The following is a 16,556-nucleotide window of genomic DNA, read 5'->3' on the forward strand; positions in this document are numbered from 1 at the left end:
TTTGTTACGATCTCTCTTCTCATTTTAAATAAATACTCACTAGTAATAACATAAAATATGAGGGGCAAAGCCTCAAGTACAAACTCATCTCTCTGGGAGAGGGGTGATCCTGTGCCCTGAGGAGTTTCTAGTTGGCTGAAGTTGCATAATAGTCTGTCTTTTCCACCATCTCCAGACTTTCTTACAAAAACATGAAACAAAGTGTAGACGCAAAACGTACCTGGGTCAAACTGAATCAGCTTAGATGGAGTCATAGTGAAATCCTTTCCAGCTGCAGCTGACACTTGGTTGACCTTAAGAGGGGAAAAACAAAATCTTTTTTTTAAATAAAAATAAATATTCTGTAATAGAAAAACATCTAGTCTGATCTCATACTAGACTAAACTCATGCTTTTAAATCTGTTTTTAACATTAAGTGTTTTTTTTATTCTAATACATCATTTTTGACCCATCTTCCTTAAAGTTAACTTTTTCCTAGACTAATATCAATGGAAGTAAACATAAAACTTTATTTTTTTCTTCTCCTTTATAAATGATTTGGTTATTGGAGAAAGTAATGTGAATTTTAAACAGTATATTTCTCTTTGTTGCAAATATCATTTTATTTCATGGCCTCCCCTCTACCCCAACCAGGTCCTAAAATAATGCCTTGGAGGAAAGGGAGAAGGGCAGTGAAGAGAAGGAAAAGTGGGTACTGCTGACAACCGGGGTGCTGATCTGTCAGCCAGCTTGGTGGTATCCTGCGAGCTCAGGGCACTGAAAGCCTTTAGACCAGATGAACTAAAACAAGTCTGGTCCATTTTCGCATCTGGATGAAACCATTCCTCTTCACAGACATGAATGAGGGCTCTGTGGGAATGACAGTCCTGGGGAACAGCCACACAAAGGCCATCCACACCCAGAACCAAGGGCTTCAGAAGCTCCTTCAAGTAAGTTGTTAAAAAAAAAAAAATTGGTCCAGTCTAAAGAGACAATTGGCTGACCCCTTTTTCCCCATCCCCCAGGGCTAAAGAACAGAGGTGATTTAAGGGCTCTGACATCTCGTGCCCTTAACTTCCCCCAGAGGAGCCTAAATATGTGTGAAGAACACATATTTAGTTTGAAATATGGTTGAAAAGGAGTTTGAAAAAGAAGCTTCAGCTGGTTTGAAAAAGAGGTCCTTGAATGAGATGTTCAGGAAAGTGAGTTACTCTATTCCTTCACTTTCTTACAAAGGGATGAAGGCACAAGTAAAAACTTGCAAATTCCTATTTCTTTGGCCTCAGACATTATCTGCATTTCTAACCAAAGGCCCTAGCATGTGTCAGTGGTCTGTAGTGGAAACGTTTTGCTCAAGAAGAGTACTGCCTCCTAAGCTCCCATTTCTTCTTTCTCCACAATGCCAAGGATCCTCCCCAACAACCTTTCCCTGTGGAAAGGCAGCCCATTGCACACCTGTACCCATCATATGCTGGGAGTTATATTTCCCCATGTGGTTCTTGCACGTGCAATTACCTAGTATTTACCACCACTGAGCTTACAGAATCCTACGTGGGAAAAGGAATGGGCTGAGTCAAGGTGGCTGCAGAAATGAGTCCGGTGCAGGTGTGTGATTCAAACCAGGGCAAACAACGTAGGGTAAGAGTGCTTTCTTCTCCCTCCTCCCAGCCAAGCAGCCAATAGGCTCCAGGCTAAAGCAGCAGGCTGTGCTGTAAGCAGAGTGGTCCCTGAAGGACTCGGGCTGTTTGCGAAAGGCCTGCAGACTCAGCTGGCAGCGTCACTGTGTGCACTCAGCTTAAGCAGACAAAAGGTTCCGTCACACTATGTCTGTTATTTCTACCTGGCATGGTGAACGGTTCTGTGGCCCGAAACTCCAGACTGGAGCATATGGTGCTTTTTATGGAGGACCAGAAGAATATTAGAAAACCATCCAGGCGGGTTCTTTCTTTTTCCATAAACTATCTACTGGGAAGGTAGAGGGGATACCTAGTTATCTGATGATTTAACAATAATAAAACACCCCAGATCAGGGGAAAAGACCCTATGCCCACTAGAAAGATAAATACTGAGTCTGGATATAGTAGGATTTATGTGCACGAGGTTGTGAGGGTGATTTGAACTTATTATTGTAATTGAGACTTAACTGAGATGGCATTTTTTTCCCAGAAGCTAGTATCACTGTTTTTTTCCTTAGATTGAGGAGGGGAGTCTTTCAGGCTCATTCACCAGCATTCGTATGTACAGGATTTTCATGTTCTCGTTCACGTGAAGTGCAATTTTTATAGTGACTCCTAAAAAAATCTTTCAATTCTAGAAGCCATAGGTTGTGCTTCACGGCCCATGGCAGTGTAAAGAAATAGCAGGTGACTAGTCCAAAAATAATTATTGAAAATTCCTTATATTTCAGGATGCCTGTATTGATACATGGTCTCTTAATTTTGCGTGACTTGGGTGAAGCTTACGATAGGTGTGTTCCCTGATTTTTTCATCCACTGAGACCACAGGAAATGGTCCTGGTGCATACTAAGAGAAAGCCATTTGGGGACTTACATTTGCCTACAACTCTCCTTTCCAAAGCAGAGTTTGGCCCAAGTTCACTAGGTTGGGTAGATCTCCCTTGTGAAATCAAACTTCAAGAGTTAAAGACCAGATTTAAAAACTAAAAATGGGTTAGAAATATCCTATCTAGGAGCTAATGCACCTAGATAAGTGATGGAGGGACAAGGAGGTTTTGTACTTAGACTCTTGGGAATAGTGCAACACTCGTGCAGTTTGAAATTTCCTTAGTTACTCTGAATTTTTCTAAGGAAATAATCAAAGGCACCAACCAGTAACCGAGGTTTTAGCTTGAAAATTGACAGACTTGTTACCTTTACACTCACAAAGGCCGAGTCCATGGAATATCCCTTTCTGGTAATTTCCAAGGGCAATACGCCCACATTCTCGCAGACCTCATATTCAGTCTGTGACCACTCGATATGAGACCACTTCAGTTCCAAGCTATGCATGTAAGGAAAAGAAGAAAGAAAATCATGAGAAATGCATAATGGATGCCTGGGGGGCTCCTCTGCTGGGTAGCAAGCTGAACCACTGGTCCACACTGGGAGACAGAAGTGGTTCATCAACCTACACCAATGCTACAAGCTCCTTACACTTGTTTGGGACGTTTTAGCTCACAAAGAACTTTTACTGTCACTGTCTCATTTATTGCTCTTAACAATGCTGTGATGTAGAGCACGGATAAGAATTCCATTTATAAATGCAGAAATAAGGTTAAAAGTCTATCAGAGGTCTTACAATTATTAGTGATAGAAAAGAGACTCCTACTTGCATCTTCAGAAGAGAAAGGAGCAGGTGTTAAGTTCAAGGAGAAGTTCATTTTTGGAAAGGACATTGATATGAAATCTTCTCTATCTTTTGGTCTCCTTCATCAATACAACAAGATCATTTCCAGGCACAGGTCTTCTCTGAACTTGGGTTCAGTTTAATAACGAGATATCTTTGAGGATGTGCCTAGGAGTTAGAATGTGCATGTGTTTTAAAGCATTATCTGTCCCTTCCTCTGTGCGTATAAAAGGGCTACGCTAATATGTACCTTGGATGCAGCTATACAACTGAATAAACTTGCTAAATACAGGGTGGTCTTTTTTCCCCATGCTATATTTAGTAAGCCCGACATTTGATGGAAACTGACTTCTTTAATCCTCATAGCATGGAGAGGGACTTTTTCTTTTCTTTTCTTCAGAAAAGAACACTGAGCTTAGAGAGGTTAAATAACTACCTCGAAGGCAAAAAGCTATGACAAAGCTAACAGACAGCAGAGATGGAATCCCCAGTATAAATCTGAAACCAAATGTACTATTCCTTCTCTACCATTCTTCTTCCCAACTGAAGTTCTTCATGACTCTTGCAGTCTGAGCTCAAGCAGGGGACTACAATTTTATCTTTACCCTGAAGTGTTTCCCTTTCTGAGGTGAGAAAACTTGAAATGTTTCACCTGAACATTTCTCTTCAAATATGTTCTTACATCCTTTACCCCCTGTAACCTTTCAGCAATAAAGACATAAGCAATCTTCACTATGATCATCTAACCCACTTCCATTGCTTGTGTTTTATTCATTTCCCTTTCATTCTCCATTCACAAAACCCTCAGTGGTTGCCTTACTATATTCCCAAACTTTCACTTAGATTCAGGCTCTTTCCTCTAGACTTTTTAAGTTACTTTACAATTTTCTTTTCCTTTCAGAACTAGAAATTCTGGGTGCTACTATGTAGAGCATAGAATTCACAAATTTCACAGGGCTCTCCAGACTTTCCTGTAGATCATTCATATTAGAGAGTAAGTTTATCCTCTAATAATCACTGTATGTCCTTGTACCAGTCATGTGTCACAGTCACATCCTATAGATTAAGTTCACGAGCGAAACAAACTCAGTAGCACTGTCTCCTACTCCACCAACCCTGGGCCAGTGGGACAAGGGGGAGAGTGGGAGGGTGGAATGGATTTGTATGAATGTTTATTCAATCAATACATATGAAATTTATTATTATTGGCATGCTGGGCTTCACAAAATTTTGACATGAAAATAGGATCCTTATATTCAATAGTATTCAAAGACCCCTCATGGGTCTTTGACGCAACTGATTTCAAATCAAGACATAAAGAAATAAGAGACTGCTTAAAGAATCACAAGACAACAAGCAACAAGGATAAATGCTATAGAAATAACATAGCATATGTTATGTTAAATATAGTTATAAATGCTAATAGAAATAACACATTGCAAAGAGTTCCTAAAGGATCCAGATAAATGAGAACGGAGAACAAAATCAGCGAGAGGGATTAGAGAAAGATAAAAGAGGAGGAAACGGGAACAATGGGAAGGGGTGAAATAGATACACAGGGATGGATTTCAGCTAACTCTCAGTAAGGTTCAAATGAGTTTCAATGTTCAACCTTCTAAGAATCCATCCATTGCTAATGCTAACCATGACCAGCAAAAATTCATCAGTGTCACTCTGCAGGTCCAGGTGACCCCAAGGCCTAAAGTGAAATGTGATTTGATTGCTGATCTAGATCCATAAGGGGACCATGCAGAGTGTTGTTCAGCTTCAAAGCATTAAGGGTCTTGGTGTCTGGGAAAGTGCATACATAACCCTGATACACCATTAGAATGCTTCATAATGCGTAGAGGTTAAGATTGTCATTACACAATGTTCTACTTTATTTTCTTAAAACTGCTCCCTACAAATAATAAAGATCTATTGAAAAGCCATGAAATTTAAGCCGGGCTATATATTTTCCAGAAAAATACTTAAGTCACAAAGCACTTGCATACCTAGAGGATATGTGTGACACATGTTTTGAATGTGTTTTTTGTTTTCTGCAGTATTGTATTGAAGAAGATCTTTCTACACTGAGACTGCAGTTGCTAAAACTCTACACAAACACCTGAAAGAAAAGTAAGAGATGTAGCCAATCACTTGGGAATTCTCCCTGAAAGAAGCCACACAGACGTATGCTTGGTATCATGTAGGTAACAAGGTGCAGGACCCCATGAAAGAAATGTGGGAAGCTCTGGATTGCGAGGTGTCATGCAGACAAGAGTTGGTTCAAATCTTCACATTTTAATGATCCCTCCCTTCTATTATCACAAAGTAAAGCTTACTCTAAAGTCAGAAATTAAGTTTATAGATACACTTTCTGTGAAGCCCACAACGCAATCATTTCAAGTCACTTAGCAGGACATGAGAACTCCTTAAGGCCCTAGGTCACGGCTTCTCAAACTTGACGCTATCGACATCTGGGACCAGATGATTCTTTGTGGTGGGAGGCTGTCCTGTGCATTGCAAGAAGTTTAGCAGCATCCCTGGCCTCTACTCGTGAGATCCACCAGATTTAGCCACACCACTCCCCTCTGGTTACAACAATCAAAACTGTTTCCAGAACTTTCCAAATGTCCCTCATGGGGAAAGTCATCCCCAGGGGAGAAACGTTCCCTAAGTGACTGTGGGGACTCAAAACAATAGAACATTTTATTTAATGTATAAGCTAAATTTTGGTTCCCAACAACTATCGTGAATGAAAGACACGGGATGGAGGAGTAGAAATTAAACGGGATGGGACTTCCGGTCCCTCTCTAACTCTAAGTCAAGCACGAGAAAATCCGTTTAATCACTCGATTTAAAATTGCAATCCGTCCCCAGAATCCAGTGTCTGTGATCCCCCTTAATCTGACCAACTTTCATTTTCCAAAGTACGTATCGTGTATACCATACTATTTACTTAGGTACCAAGGAACTTAGCTAAGTATTTAGGTACTTAGCTCCAAGTAAACAGGGGTCTTTGGTTCACTGATGTATCACCAAGTCCCTTCTAGAGTGACTGAGACATAGTAAGAGCTCAATAAGTATTTGTTAAAGGAAATAATGAACCTTGTTTAGCTTCCTGTTTGAAAAGCTAAGTTGACCACTGAAACTTTTTTTCTCCCCAGCCCTATTAACATATTTCACACAGTCTGAAAAAACAGCTAGACTAGATGATCCTCACGTGTTTTTTCTAGCCCTGACTCACTCTGGATTCCTTAGCTCCTATTGGACTAGAGAGAAAGGTGGCATTGGTAAAAGAGCATTCTATCATAAAGCATGATTTCTTGTTTTCTGAGGGCTGTGCACGCTTCTCAACATCAGACAATGTCTAGAGACAGCTTTGCTTTTCACGATGGGAGGAGGGTGATACTGGTTATATAGCAGGTAGAGGCCAGGGATGCTGCTAAGCATCCTTCAATGTATAGGACACCCAACTCACCCTCCACCACTGCCCCACAGCAAAGAATTGTCTGGACCAAGTAGTCAATAGTGTTGAAGTAGAGTCAAAAATATATACTTTCTGATATTTTATTCTGTGGCTACTTGGTTCATTTATATGAAGGAACAATGGACCAGAAGAACCAGTTGGGATTAAAACTCTACTTTGGGATATGGGACATTAATCCAGGTTAACAAGGGTGTGTAAAAAAGGTACTTGGCTGCTCTATGCCTCAGTTTCCTCACTTCCCGAAGCGCAATAATAATGAGTCTGTACTTCAAAGAGGTTAAATGAACCTTAATGAATACTCATTAAGTACTTTGAGCTTCTCAGTGAAAGGTTTTATAGTAGCTAAAATTGTGATTAAATTATTCTTATAACTAGATCTTCACTTATAATCAAGTAGCACATGACTTAAGAAAATAGAAAAGGTAAAAAATATTTTTCCAAGTGTTCAATCTAAGACATCAACTCAAAGGGGATGCTATTAAGCTCAGTAAAAATGCTATGAACACCTGCACTTTCATATTTGTCTTTCTCGCATGATAATGGGGAAACAGTGTTTAGCCAGGAAGCAGCACAGCTAGTACCCCAAACAAGTGCTTTGGAATCAGACACATCTCACAACCACTTATTAGTGTGTGATTATGGTCAGTTAGTCTCTCTGGACCTCAGTTTTCATTATCTTTAAAATGAGGGGAATCATATTCACGTCAAATGATGCAAATTAAAATTTGTTAATATGTATAAAGCACCTGTACACAGTGGGTGTTTAATAAGGGCTATTTCCTTTCCCTTCCTCTGTGGTTTCTTAGATCTCGTCTGGAGATAAATACTTTAACTTCTGGCTTGCAGGTAACATGAAAGCTGAACCTAACTAAGAGTTTCAAACTCTCCCCCTACAATGTGTTTCATAAAAGCTGCTAAAGCATTGCCAGGTTCGCCTGCTAGAAATTCCTTTTCTTTTTTGATTTCTTTGGCTCTTCTCTTTTAAGGCCAAGGATGAGTAACAGAACAGCTAGAATGAGGGTAGCCAAAGGCAGGAGAAGAATCAAAGTGCTTAGAATCATGAAGCAGCTACTGAGTTATGCAGAACTTCAGCAAGGGTCAACTTTTCTTTTGAAGTTCACCTTTTTGCAAAGGGCACAAGAAAGAGGTCAACCCTGAATGCATGTTAAGAAACTGGCTTGGTCAGAAGTCAGCTATATTCTGTGGTCTGCAGAGGTGTTTTACGTGGTCCTGTGTAACTGAGTTTGGGTGGTATGCAGACCACCTTGAGATTCACATCGGACTAGAGAACTGTCGTGGGCGTATGAGCGAATCACGCCAAGGCGTGAGCCGATAAGATGAGCACTCACGTTGAGGTCAAGGTGCACTGTGGCCTCTGCCATTCATTCACTTAGTGACTTCTGGCCAATTACTTAAATGCTTTGAGCCTGATTTTCTTATCACCCTCAGAGGATTGTGTTTTGTAGATTAAATTGGACAACATATGTAAAAGCGCCTAGCACAGTGCCTGAAATTTTGGCACTTAACCAAATCTAAATCTTGATGCAAATTTCCATGGATTTCAGTGTTCTAAAATAACTTCTATTTACAATAAAATGTCTCCCAGATGTATCCCTTGAAAAACTTGTTTCATGAGCTATTCTGGGGTAGGGTGGTCTTGGTTCTATAGTCAAATCAGGTTGAGATATGTTGTACACTATACCCCTCTCTCGAAGATTCCCAGTGCATACAAGCATCTTCGTGACTCTAGCATTTGATGCATTAAGCAGCCCGCAAGCTAGCTAGCAATAACTTGATTACATTAAGATTTGCAAACACTATTTCTAACGGAATATCTATTGACCCTTCAGGAATGATATTCTATAGAAATGCTGCCATGGTAAAAACTTACTAGCAATCAAGATTCTGGGACAATTCCCCCTGAACATGGGTCCTTCTTGTTCTTTAAAGAGCCTCCATTTTGCTCCAGATTGCACGCACCTGTCTCTTCAGCTGTGTTATAGAAGGTCCCACCCCTTTAAACATGCAGAATATTAATCTATTAATACCATTTAAGCCAGAAAAGAACACAAAGTTCCACAGCATTTAGCTGATTGATTAACAAGCATGTGGATTATTCACTTTGTGGATCAACGCAGAGTCAAGTTCTAACTAGAGATGGGCTTGAGCTGGCCACCAAATGTCTCTGGGATCCTTCTTCAGTCAATTGTTGCCCCCTTGTGAATGAACAACAATAGTAATCACCACCACAGGTCCCATTTGTTACTGACTTTAAATATAGAAGATGCTTACATATGTTTTACCTCATTCGTTCCACTGAAGAAATTGTAGTACTCCCCCCACTTTACAGATAAGATAACTAAGGTAAGTAAGCCTTGACCCAGGTCAGTGGGAGAGCCAAGGCTCAAACCCTGTTCTTTGGCTCTCAGTCCAGTGGTTTATTGTATATTATCTGTCCCATAACCCCCAGTGCCTTAGCCATGGAGTACACACTCATATTGAAATGTAATTTACATTTAAGGTCTTGAGGAGTAAGTATTCCCCCTTTCTTGTTGCTTTGGTGGCCAAAGACTGGAGAGAAAGAAGGGAGCTGAGTCTGTTGCTTCTTTTCCTATAGGCCGTTTCCGCACACTCATTAAAAGTGGGCAAAAAGTCCTTTAGCGCAGCGAGGAAAACCATGGACTCAAGAACCGTACTTTCTGGACCTAAATCTTAGCTCCTTCACTAGCTAGGCGTATGAGCTTGGAAAAGTCACTTCCTATCTCCTTTTGCGTCAGACTCTTCACCTGTAAATGCTGGATTATGATAGTACCTAACTTAAAGGTGGTTTTGACGATTAAACAAAGAGCAATGAACTAGAGCAGAAACCTACATTGTAAATGCCTGTGATTTATAATGTATGTGTAAGTAGCTTCCTGCTGGTTGTCATGGGAAGACAGACCACTATTCATAACATTTGTTTCCTGCTGGGAAGAAAAAGTTCTTCTTGTTCCAAAAAACATCTACTTACAAATGAGGTTAGGGCCAACTATATCCTTCAAAATGTATACAGATAAGCACTGAGTAGTTTCCACCTCCCCCCACCCACTCTAGAGGAGACAACTTAATATATGTCAGATCAAATCAAAGTTATCTGGGATTAACCATCAGCAGGCATATTTTACTTTATATTCCACTGGTTCCAATCATTACAAGCTGAATTAGAAACAACTTCAGCGTAAGTACCTGAAAAAAGGTATCCAGTACAAGTAGGAGCCTATTTTAAAAGCCTCAAGTAAGGTTATAAATTCTGTGATTCTGCAATAAGTTTGAGGATTACTTAAAATCATAAATCATCTTCAAAACAATGCCCTTGGTAACAATGAGGACTGAAAAGGGTATGTAGGTGAAGCAGTATCAATCTAGCTCTATTTTGGGAAAAAAATTCTCTGGCACCTATGCTGTGTTCTCATGTGGAAGACCAGCAGTCAGCATTTGATGAGTAGCAAGTCTGATCAATATTCTTAGGTTTTTTAGTTGAACTATTAAAAAGCAAGTGAAATCAATTTATTAATATTTTTGGAGCAGGATTTAAAAAAAAAATTTCCTTGAAAATTGGAAGACATTTGTCTGAATTGCAAGTAGGTAATATATTTTCTATAAAGATTGTAATCCCGAGGCAAGAGCATTTTAATGGTAGGTGGGCAGCTGTTTTACTTTTATAGCGCCATGATTGTATTTTAATGTCAGGGGACAGGACTTCCTTGCTCATACCTATTTCCCAGCTTCTTGTACTGCACACCTGGCCTATAGTAGCCACTCGGTAAAAATCTGGACCAGGTACTGCAGGCAATAGAGGTGGGACCCTGGGAACATGTTTTGTTAAAGACGTGTTTTTCTAACAATGACTACAGAGACCTCTGCTGGCAGATATTGGGACTACAATTCAGGATTAGAAAGAAAAAGCAAGAATGAAGGGAGCAGAGGTGAATTTCTCAATTTTTCTTTTCTTCCTTTGTCCATATTCTGTCATAAAAGCCCCATAAAGGAGCTGTCCTCACTTATGGGACGTAGTTTGACTAGGATAAGGTAAATACTAAAACTAGGATAAATGAACAACTTTCCTTCGAGGTGACTGGGAAGGGTATCAAACTTAAAAAGAAAGAAAAAACACTGCACGTGGAGAACTGGGCTATGACTAACCTTTCTGTGATCATCTGACAGCTGGCAAGTTACTCAAGGTACACCTTCCAAAAAAGTTTAGAATAGGGACCTGGTGAGTGAAATTACTATGGTCTGTGAATATTGTTAATTTTGAGGGTTTGTTACTCTGGTTATTCTGAAAGACATACACTTTATACAAATTCTAAGTATCACTTAATATCTCCCCAAGTCTGTTTTCCTCTTTGTACTGTCTTCACCTTACCTAGGGTAGGTTTACTGACTTACTAAAGCAGTCACTAGTTATTGCTTGGGTTTTTGGGAAGAGAAGATGTTTTGCTAGCATTTCCTGACTTCCTCATTCTTCCCAGTTCTAGACATTTTAGAGATTTAGATTTAGGAAACTGTGGTTACTAACACGGTCCTAGAGTGACCTCTTGCTGCATGGTTTGTACATGAGCCTACAAGCTCAGTCCTGGATGCCAGTGAATCGTCAAGACAGAAACCTCCGTGGGTGTGAAAGGATATGCATTTGTAAATGCATGCATAAAATGAATGACCCAGTTAAGTTAATGAACTTAACTTTTTAACGTTTCCATATTCTGTGAAGCTACTGGCTTTCCCATTATCAAGCAGTAATAGAAGTTTCCCTCTCCAAAATCAATTCTATGAGCTTGTGAAATAATCTATCAATTTGTCCTCTTAGATTCTGATTAAAAAATAACATTTCGCTTTCCTAATAAGATACATTCTGGACATTATATGCAGGACTATTGAATAAGCAAAAGAATTTACATTTGAGGAGTGGCAGAGTTCCCCGTGGGGTCCATGACTTGAAATTCTATGGTATCTGAATTTACTTCCAAAGATGGGTTTATGATGTAAAGAACGGTCTTACTGTTTAAGTCCTTTTGGCTAAATTTCTCGTGGATAAATTCACCTACAAAAAAGAAGTAAATGAGTTTCACTGGTAATCAAACAAAATATTAGGTAAGAGCTGATACAATTTTATGGCTATTTTATTTCAAACTCCTCTTTAAAAATAGCCAAAGTATATTTTTTAAAGAAATTAATAAAATGTAACTATCTTAAAATTCAAATTCAATGAACTTAAATTAGGTTTCCAAATTACTTTGTCTCAGAAATATTGTACCTTAAATATGAAAATAGAGAGGGAGTAGGAAGATATAGTAATAAAATCTAAAATTCTGTGCCATCCTGTTTAGTGACATATTGTGATCATTGTCTTCATAAAGCAGAAATAAGATACAATCCAGAGAAAACTTACACCAAAAAAATTGTTTTTAATGAACTTACATCACCTTGGAATTCATGACAGAAAAAAATGAGTCACAAATATGAATTTGGTCCTGACAATGTGTGTTCCTGTCAATATATTACGATCTGGTTATTGAAAAAAAAGTTGTAAACAATAAACAACTGTGTATCAGTATTTAGTTCTCCCACTCAAGATGAATTTAGGAAAACTCAGCTTCAAACCCTCTTTAGCACCTATATTGATTTATAAACTGCATCTATCAGGAAGCCCTGGGGAGTGTTTACCAAATGGGCCTGCACTTAATTAAATTACTGTCTAGCATTGCCAGCCACTGGGTATTTTAAAATGAGCAATTACAAGGAGTAAGGAAGGCAGTACCTGTTGTTGTATTCTCCAGATGTCCATGTTGGGGGCCTCGTAAAATCTTAAAGATGATCTGATTGCCATCAGTGTCGGGGTCCGATGCCTTCAACACGTGGGAAGTGATGTAAATCCCATAACAACCATTTTTCAGGAGCCCCACTTGAGAAGGGGAATGCAAATGTGTGACGTGGGGGGCTGCTTTGTCCACCTGGTCCACCTGCATGATCAATAATTACACACAGTGTTATACAAAGGCTTCTCATCCCCAAGCAACACAGGGCTTTAATGGTTCAATGATGACAAACGCTCCTGAATTTCAGATTCCTTATTGGTTAATTTCTGCTGAAAACTATCTCATTCACAATATTCTCAGCAAATATCATAGTGCCTGGAAGAGAGGCCAACTTTCTACTGTAAACTTTGACCCAGCTTTATTTATTTGTCCATCGTCTGACTACCCCATTAGGACCTAAACTCCCTGAGGGCAGATACATGTCTTTTTCTCCCCAACTATTCCCTGCACCTGGCACAATGCCCAGCTATAACAGAAGCTCAGGAAATACTTGTTGAATGAATACATTAAAACTGACCCAAGAATTGTATTGCAAACTTAATATTAGTTCTACAGAAGGATTTCCCCTTTTTCCCAGTGTTTGGTGACTTACAGAAGAAAACACGTAAGGGTTTACAAATGCATTGAACATTTTTTTTTGTCATGTCTTTGTTAAGATAGCAAAAACGTTGAGTAGAAATAAAAATACCTCAGTAAAAAAAAGTGAAAGGTGCTTATCTACAGGCACTTGCATATTTGTTTTATTGACAGTGAGAACCGGGTAACTAAACAGGTAGACTCAATCTGTGAAGATTGTGATGGGCAACTACTCCTGAGTGAAAGAGATATATAGTTTCAAACACTACAAAGGGCCTCATTCAGGTATCCTATGGAGCTCAGTCCCTCTTCAAAATGACTCTTATAGGTTACGGAGGGAACATTTTAGGATGAATTAGCACAATTCATCACTGATACCACAAAAGAGGTACAAGGACACTTGTACTTCCCTTCACTCCTAATCATTCAAATTTTAACTTTATTTACCTCAAATGATCCTCTTGTAATTCTACGAAAGAATGTCAATGATAAGACTATATATATTTTTGTGTATGATCAAGTGATAAACTGCTATTCAGCTATTAATAAGAAAAGGAGGCAGGACAAACTAGTAACGAAAAATTCCCACAATTCAACGTTAACTGGTAAAAACCAAACAACAAAACCCAGCGAGTTGCCGAATAGGAGACAACTACACTACCATTTTTGATCAAAACAAATACATATATATGTTCATACAGACAGAGACAAAATTCTGGGAGCATTTGCACAAACCTGTTCATTTGTCTTGGGATGAGGAAAAATTACCGCTTCTCCTTTGAGTATTTCTGTATGGAATTTTGTAACAACCAAAATTTTTTTTTCCTTTTAAGTTGGCAAGCTGCTTTTTGATTAAAGAACGTAATCATACCTCATGTTGGTAAATGTTTGGAAAAACAGACATTTTTATATTTTGCTGGTACAAATGCAAATTAGTGAAAATTTTCTGGAGATAAATTAGACATATATGTATATTAAAAATGTGCACATACTGTGATCCAAAATTTTCAGTTTTTGAATGCATCCTACAGAAATACATATGTACGCAAATATATATATATGTGGATGTTGACTAAAATATAATTTGTAATAGCAATTAACAAAAAATTCCATAAAACATAAAAGTCCAACAGGGGATTTATAAAACACCTCTGCCTGAGATTGAGTGCCATGCAGCCTTTAAAAATTGTGTTTTCAAGGAAGATTTAATGACATGAGGAAATTTTTATGAGTGGAAACAGGCAATATGCATAATAGTACATATAATATCATCCTTTTTTTATTGCAATAAAAGAATGCAAGGAAGCCACTGACAGCAGTAGGATGACGAAGGGTTATTTTTTTGTCCTTTTCTGTAGTTTATGAATTCTTTACAACAATTATTTTATAAGCTGAAATAGCAACAAACACTTTCAAGAGTTAGTCATTCTCCTCTCCTAAAAAAGTGTGGATAGCACCCTCAGAGCTGTGAGGTTGGGTGGGAGGTGGAGGGTCAAACACTTATCATGGCCACTGGGGGAGAAGCTCCAAGATGACTAGTAGGAAGGATGGCCAATGTCAAGAGAGGAAAAATACAAATACTTCAAGCCATGTAAGTAATACTCAAAGTTGGTAAATACTTGAGTATAGGGATTTTTTTTTAATGTTATATTTTCCTTAAAAATAAAAGTATTACAAAATGAATAAATGCCTGTTGTGTTCATTTGTTTTTAAAAAATTGTTAATATCTACACTCCGGTTACATGGTCCCCTGTTGTGTCTTCAGTCCTACTTTGTGTTAAAATCTATTCTAGTCTTATTAAATTTCTAGTTTCTTCAAAAGCAGGTCTTTTGGATCAGTATAACAGAAGCATTTTAAAATATTGGAGTATAAGACATTTTTTTAAAAAGGCTACATCCTTATGATCACTTGTGTTGGATTTACTAAAAATCATCTCACACTTGCCTAAACCTTAGAAAGCAGTGATGCTGGTCCTTTCTCCTTCACCCCCACTCCCATTGTCTCCTTTTAAGAAAGATGACAGGAATCATTACACCAAGACTGCAGAATCTTAGTCAGATATCTGGACAAAACTATATTCAAAAAGAAACATGCATCACTACGTTCATAGCAGCACTATTCACAATAGCCAAGACATGGAAACAACCTAAATGTCCATTGACAGATGAATGGATAAAGAAGATGTGGTGTGTACACACACACACACACACACACACACACAATGGAATACTACTCAGTCACAAAGAAGAACAAAATAATGCCATTTGCAGCAACATGGATGCAACTAGAGATTATCATACTAAGTGAAGTAAGTCCGAAAGAGAAAGACAAATACCATATGACATCACTTATATGTGGAATCTAAAATACGACACAAATGAACCTATCTACGAAACAGAACGAGACTCACGGACATAGAGAACAGACTGGTGGTTCCCTAAGGGAGAGGGGCTGGGGGAAGGATGGAGTGGGAGGTTGGGATTAGCAGATGTAAGCTATTGTATACAGAATGGATAAACAACAAGGTTCTACTGTATAGCACAGAGAACTATATTCAATATTCCATGATAAACTGTAATGGAAAAGAATATTTTAAAAAAGAAGGAAAGTAAATATACATATAACTGAATCACTTTGCTGTACAGCAGTAATTAATACAACACTGTAAATCAACTATACTTCAGTTAAAAAAACGACTGCAGAATCTTTGTCAGATAGACATGATTTCCTACAAAATGAATGTCAGATTAGTGCCTGCTGGTATCAGTTTTGTGTTTAACTCCAGTAGCTTTGCCCTCAGTTAGCCAGGTTGGGACCCTAACAGTAGTGCACCCATGCTTAGTAGACCTATTTGGACCAATTCATCCCTCAGTGGTGGTTGACGTCTTATTGTCTTGCCAGAAAAAGCTCTTAAAAGCAAGAGACTGAGGAGGTCACTCTCCTGCACTGCTGGAGGGGTGAGTCATTTCCTAAACTGTTTGACTTCTTGGCTCAGAGACACCAGGAAGTTCAGGGGAATTGTGGGAGAAAGTTTGAGGACTTCCTTGTGAGGTTTTTTGTTCGTTTGCTTGCTTGCTTTTTAACACACAAGGCAAGGAAACCCTTGTACTTTTAATGAAAAACCTTTACAACATGTATTGAATATTTCCCTATCAGTAAATTCTACAACTTCCAAGAGATAACTCTCCTATGATAACCATGTTCTTTAAGATATTATTGGTGTTGGGAGAAACCTGATTTAAGTTCTGGTACTCTCTTCAAACAGTACCCCCTTTTCCCTCTCTGTTCTGGAGTGTAGTGCGGAACTCTTATGCCTTCACTCAGAATT

The 16,556-nt window shown here is 38.7% G+C and overlaps 1 protein-coding gene across 2 annotated transcripts in view; it reads right to left on the reverse strand.

Moving 5' to 3' along the window:
• Window positions 1-16,556, reverse strand: part of FREM1 (FRAS1 related extracellular matrix 1) — a 153,315-nt gene that overhangs the window by 20,836 nt on the left and 115,923 nt on the right. For both annotated transcript variants that reach the window (XM_060013462.1, XM_060013463.1), the window contains 4 exons: window positions 12,594-12,795; window positions 11,732-11,876; window positions 2,850-2,979; window positions 221-293 (listed from right to left, as the gene is read on the reverse strand). In XM_060013462.1, the coding sequence (XP_059869445.1) occupies window positions 221-293; window positions 2,850-2,979; window positions 11,732-11,876; window positions 12,594-12,795 (550 nt within the window). The remainder of the gene's footprint in view (window positions 1-220; window positions 294-2,849; window positions 2,980-11,731; window positions 11,877-12,593; window positions 12,796-16,556) is intronic.

Source organism: Delphinus delphis, chromosome 6 (genome assembly GCF_949987515.2).
Source record: "Delphinus delphis chromosome 6, mDelDel1.2, whole genome shotgun sequence".
Classification (NCBI taxonomy): Eukaryota; Metazoa; Chordata; class Mammalia; order Artiodactyla; family Delphinidae; genus Delphinus; species Delphinus delphis.